The sequence below is a fragment of the Hevea brasiliensis genome, chromosome 4, assembly GCF_030052815.1.
Source record: "Hevea brasiliensis isolate MT/VB/25A 57/8 chromosome 4, ASM3005281v1, whole genome shotgun sequence".
Taxonomy (NCBI): Eukaryota; Viridiplantae; Streptophyta; class Magnoliopsida; order Malpighiales; family Euphorbiaceae; genus Hevea; species Hevea brasiliensis.
In genome coordinates, this window is record NC_079496.1 from 93,033,932 (window position 1) to 93,038,523 (window position 4,592).

Below are 4,592 nucleotides of genomic sequence, written 5' to 3' on the forward strand. Positions count from 1 at the left end.
TTTAAGAAAAATTTAATAAATAAAGATTTGAACCTGATTAAAAAATTAGAGATGAAATTAATTTTTTTTAAAGAAATTAGTAAAAAGTGTATGAACTTAATTTTGCCTAAATATCCCTTTAGGATTTAGAGGAATAAAAATTTCTAGTTCTATTACTTTCCTTTTTTTAAAAATTATATAATAATTGAAAATTAAAAAGTATAAAAGAGAAAAAAAAATAAAATAGAGAGTATTGAAAATTTTATTAAGGATTTAAAGTAATAAAAAAGTAATTGAAATAGTATTGAAAATTTCAGTAAGTATATAAAATAATAAAGTAGGAAAATTGAGAGAATATTAGAAATTAAAATGAGTATAGAAAATAATTATTTAGAGAATTTGAGAAAAATTGAAAAAATATTAAGAATTGAAGAAAATGCGGAGAATAATTATGTAGAGAATTAATGATATATATATAAATGAATTAGAAGTAGGATAACATATTTATTGAATTTTTTTTATATTTAAATCACCGGTTTAATCGGGTTCAAAATTATCGGTTCAATTCGATTCGGAACCATCGGTTCATGATTCTTAAAAAATATGAACCTAAACCAAACCGCAGAAGGACGATTTTGATTCGGTTCGAAGCCTATTCCGGTTTTGACCTGTTTTAGTCCGGTTTTGACCGAACCGGTTTCAGTTCGGTTCCGATTCAAAATTGGACCGTGACCACCCCTAGTAGAGAGGACAATCGCCGGATTACTCATGAAAATTATTTGGAATTTGATTAATAATTTTAATTTCTAAATTCAATTAAAATTTATGTTGCGTTCACTATTATTTAAATATTATCAAATCAATTTAATTTTATTTTTAATTAATAATGTATAAAAAATAGTTTTTTTTTAATTTAAAAAATTCATGAATGTTATTAAAATATATTATATTTAATAACTATTTATATAAATATATTCAATCGAGCTTAAACCAAATTCAATATAGGTATTAATTTTTAAATTTGAATCTATTTTAAACTATCAATAAATACTAGCCGAAACTATATCAATAAAGTTTGGTTAGATCCAATGCCCCAAAAGGGAGAAAGAGGACTATCAAAAACAGTCGCATTTGCACACTGCTGGAGGATGGGTTCTTTCAAAACGCAGCACCATACCAGATAATACAAGGCTTTAGTACACAACCTTCAATTTATTATTATTATTAATTTTCTTTTGCAAACGAGAAAGGAGAAGGAACTGAAATAGAAAATTAACTATTTCAGGATCATTTTCTTCTTCATTGGCTCCTGTAATAGCAGCAGCGATTGATCTACAAGATCCTGTCACCTCCCGGGCATTTATTTGGAAGAGGGACTCCACATAATGATGGATTCCCCATAAATACTGATGGATCGTTGAATTTTTGGAGCCCTGCTGGGATTTTTCCTTCCAAGTTGTTGTATGATAAGTTTAAATGCACCAACGAATTCAAAGAAGCCAGGCTTACAGGAATGGACCCGGAAAGATGGTTGTGTGACAGATCAAGTGTTTCCAAGTTCTGAAGATCTCCAATCTTCTTAGTAATATTTCCACTTAGCTGATTTCTTGACAGGTTCAAGGTTCGCAATGCCACGAGGTTTGTTAACTCATCAGGAATTCCTCCAGTTAGATTATTTCCAGAAAGGTCAATCCCATTGACAGCTGCAACAATGTTGCTATACTCGAGGGTTCTACCTTTCATTGCAACATATAGTAGCTGTAAGAACACCTCACTGTTTTTACCAGAGACCAAGACTGTGAGATTGCCAATGCAATTCGGAATATCCCCTGAAAATCTGTTCCCTGAAAGATCTAAGATGTGAAGATTTGGAGGATGACATAATTGTTGCGGGATTGGACCCCTAAGAGAGTTTGATAGAAGTTGCAGCATGAACAAGGAAGATAACCTTTGTCCAATCCATGAAGGTAGGCTCCCTGAAAGCTTATTCCCTCGAAGATCAATGCTTGTTAGTCCAGAGCAATTTTGCAGGGAAGAAGGAATTTCTCCATCAAGATTATTGTTGCTCAACAACAGAACATTGAGGGAAGATAGGAGACCAAAGGAACTTGGAATTTGGCCTGTTAAAGTATTGTTTGACACATCAATAGCCCAGAACATTAGTTGATGCCAACAGTTGGGAAGTTCTCCTGAAATCTGATTGTTCCTAAGCGAAAGAACTTGCAGACCTCCTATATCACACAATGATGATGGAATTCTACCAGTAAGATGGTTCGAAAAAGCATACAACTTTTCCAGCCTTGGCATTAGGCCACCTATGTTTTCAGGTATGGAACCTGAAAATAAGTTGCCCTGGAGAGCTCAGTTGCATTAGCAGACCAAAGTGGAAGAGGCCCCCCAAAGCGGTTAGAGCTCAAATCAATAAACCTTAAATTTGGAGTTTTCAATTGGTTTGGCAAATTTCCCTTGATTTGGTTATTTGATAAAACCATGTGGGTGATTTGAGGAGAGTTTTGAAAACCATTCCTCTGGAATGGTATCTGAGATTCCAACTTTTCTTAGAGTGACAGATGTAAGTTCATTCTGGACTTGCAGCCACATAGGAAAGAAAGGACCTACTAGGCAGTTCTCAAGTTGGATGGATTTAAGCCTGAAGGGAGGGATCCACTTAGATGACACATTGAAAACCAAGGACCTAGGTCTGTTGTGAGATGGATATTTTCCAGGCTATTGAGATTAATCAAGTGGGTTTCTTCCAGAATTCCTTCCCAGGAATTTTCCACGAGATCTACATCCACTAGCTTTGATAGTAGGCCAAAACTCTCTGGAATTGTCCCATTCATATTGTTATAGGACAGGTCCAATACCTTCAAGGATGACAACTTTCGTATAGATGTTGGAATGGAACCCAAGAAAGAGTTGCCAGAAAGTTTAAAGATGTTGCAAATTCTTAAGCACTCCTAATGATTCAGGCAGCTCCCCTTCCAGTGAATTAGAGTTTAAATACAGTGACACTAAGCTGTTGCTTGGATTTTCGGAGAAACCACCCAAAAACTCATGAATTTCACCAGTTAAACCATTAGCAGAAAGATCCAAGATCTTTAGCTTTCTGAGATTCCCAAAAATACTGGGAATTTGACCTCCCAGATCCAAATTGTTTGACAAATCAAGGACTTCCAGAGATTTCAGTCTAGAAAATTCAGTAGGAATGGGACCATTAAAAAAGTTCCACACCAGATAAACTTTTGTGAGGGCAGTAAGATTGAACAACCATTGAGGAATTTTAGAATTGAAAGAGTTATCTGATAAATCAAGGACTGAAAGGGATGTGAAGTTAATGGAAGGCAACGAATATGGAAGACCTTCAAGTTCACAATAATGCAAGTGTATCTCCACCAGGGAAGGAAGCATATTAACAGCTTGAAGCCAGTCTGCTCCCACTCCTTTAAGCTTAACTAATCCCAGGTTTAGGTACTTTAAAGAGGAAAGACCTGAAAGCCAATGCAAATCATCTGCATGTAGCTCCCAGGAGCCTGTGTTGCTGTATGAATCTGCGTAGAGGTCAAGATAGAGCAAACTTGACAGGTTCCCCAATTGAGATGGGATATCACCAGCAAATGATGAGAAAGAGAGGTTAAGACATCTCAACTTTTTGAACCCCAGATAATCAGGAATTTGAGCACCTCTAAAATCGTTAAAGCTCATATCTAAATGGGTCAAATATTCTAAACGACTTAAGGAAGGGCTAATCTTACCTCCCAAACACGATCTCTCATAAGCTGCTTGGTCACCAACTCCGCCATTGATCAATGGGTAAGGATTTCGAAGATTGAGAATGGTGACATGACCAGTTTGATTGTTGCATATGATCCCATTCCACTTGCAGCAATCATTTCCCTCCCAACTTCCCAAGAGGAAAGTCTATCAGAAGGATCAGTGAGGCCTTTCTTAAAGTCAAGAAGTGCTTCTCTCTCAGTGTCTATGCAATTAACATTGAGATTCCCATCACTCAAACAGAGCTTAATGTTCTCCATATGTGAAGAGAAACAAAAAATGAGAAGAAAGTGAAAAATGAGATGACGAGTTGAATTGAAGGTGCTATTGGTATCCATACTGCAAGATTTCTTTTGCAGTGAAATTGAATCTACAATTCAATTTATATAGTGGAAAATGGGAACTAGTGGAAAATATCTATGTTGCATGTTGAATGGCCAAATAATTTCAAATTATTAAAATGGGAGTTAGCGGAAAATGTTCACATTACCATGGTATGGTGGTATAACCACTTGCCCATAATGGCGAGAGTATTACTAAATAAATTTGTCTAGTTCTACACGTGACCAATCAAAGGACTTGTGACGTCCAAGTCAGCAATTGTGATCTAATTGAATTTTTTACGCATCCATTCTCTGACCAATAAAAGAATTCCATTTATGAAAGAATTCATAATGTTCAAAAGAAACGTGATCTTATCTTCGAATTTGATAATCATTTGAGCCTCCATTTAGATAGGTGGTCATTTTTTTTTAATTAATAATTCAATTGAAATTAATTGACACATAATCTTTATTATGACCCAACTCTATGAGACGAATCAATGCTAGGACTTGTGC

At 35.2% G+C, this 4,592-nt stretch overlaps 1 protein-coding gene across 1 annotated transcript; it reads right to left on the reverse strand.

The window, feature by feature from the left end:
• Nucleotides 1-1,171: 1,171 nt before the first annotated feature.
• LOC110668162 (receptor-like protein EIX1) lies at nt 1,172-4,233 on the reverse strand. The gene is given in 6 exon segments (XM_021829303.2): nt 1,172-2,339; nt 2,342-2,481; nt 2,483-2,678; nt 2,681-2,912; nt 2,914-3,885; nt 3,888-4,233. Coding segments are annotated over 6 exon segments (2,772 nt in total). The 5' UTR covers nt 4,092-4,233; the 3' UTR covers nt 1,172-1,311.
• Between the last annotated feature and the right edge of the window lie 359 nt (nt 4,234-4,592).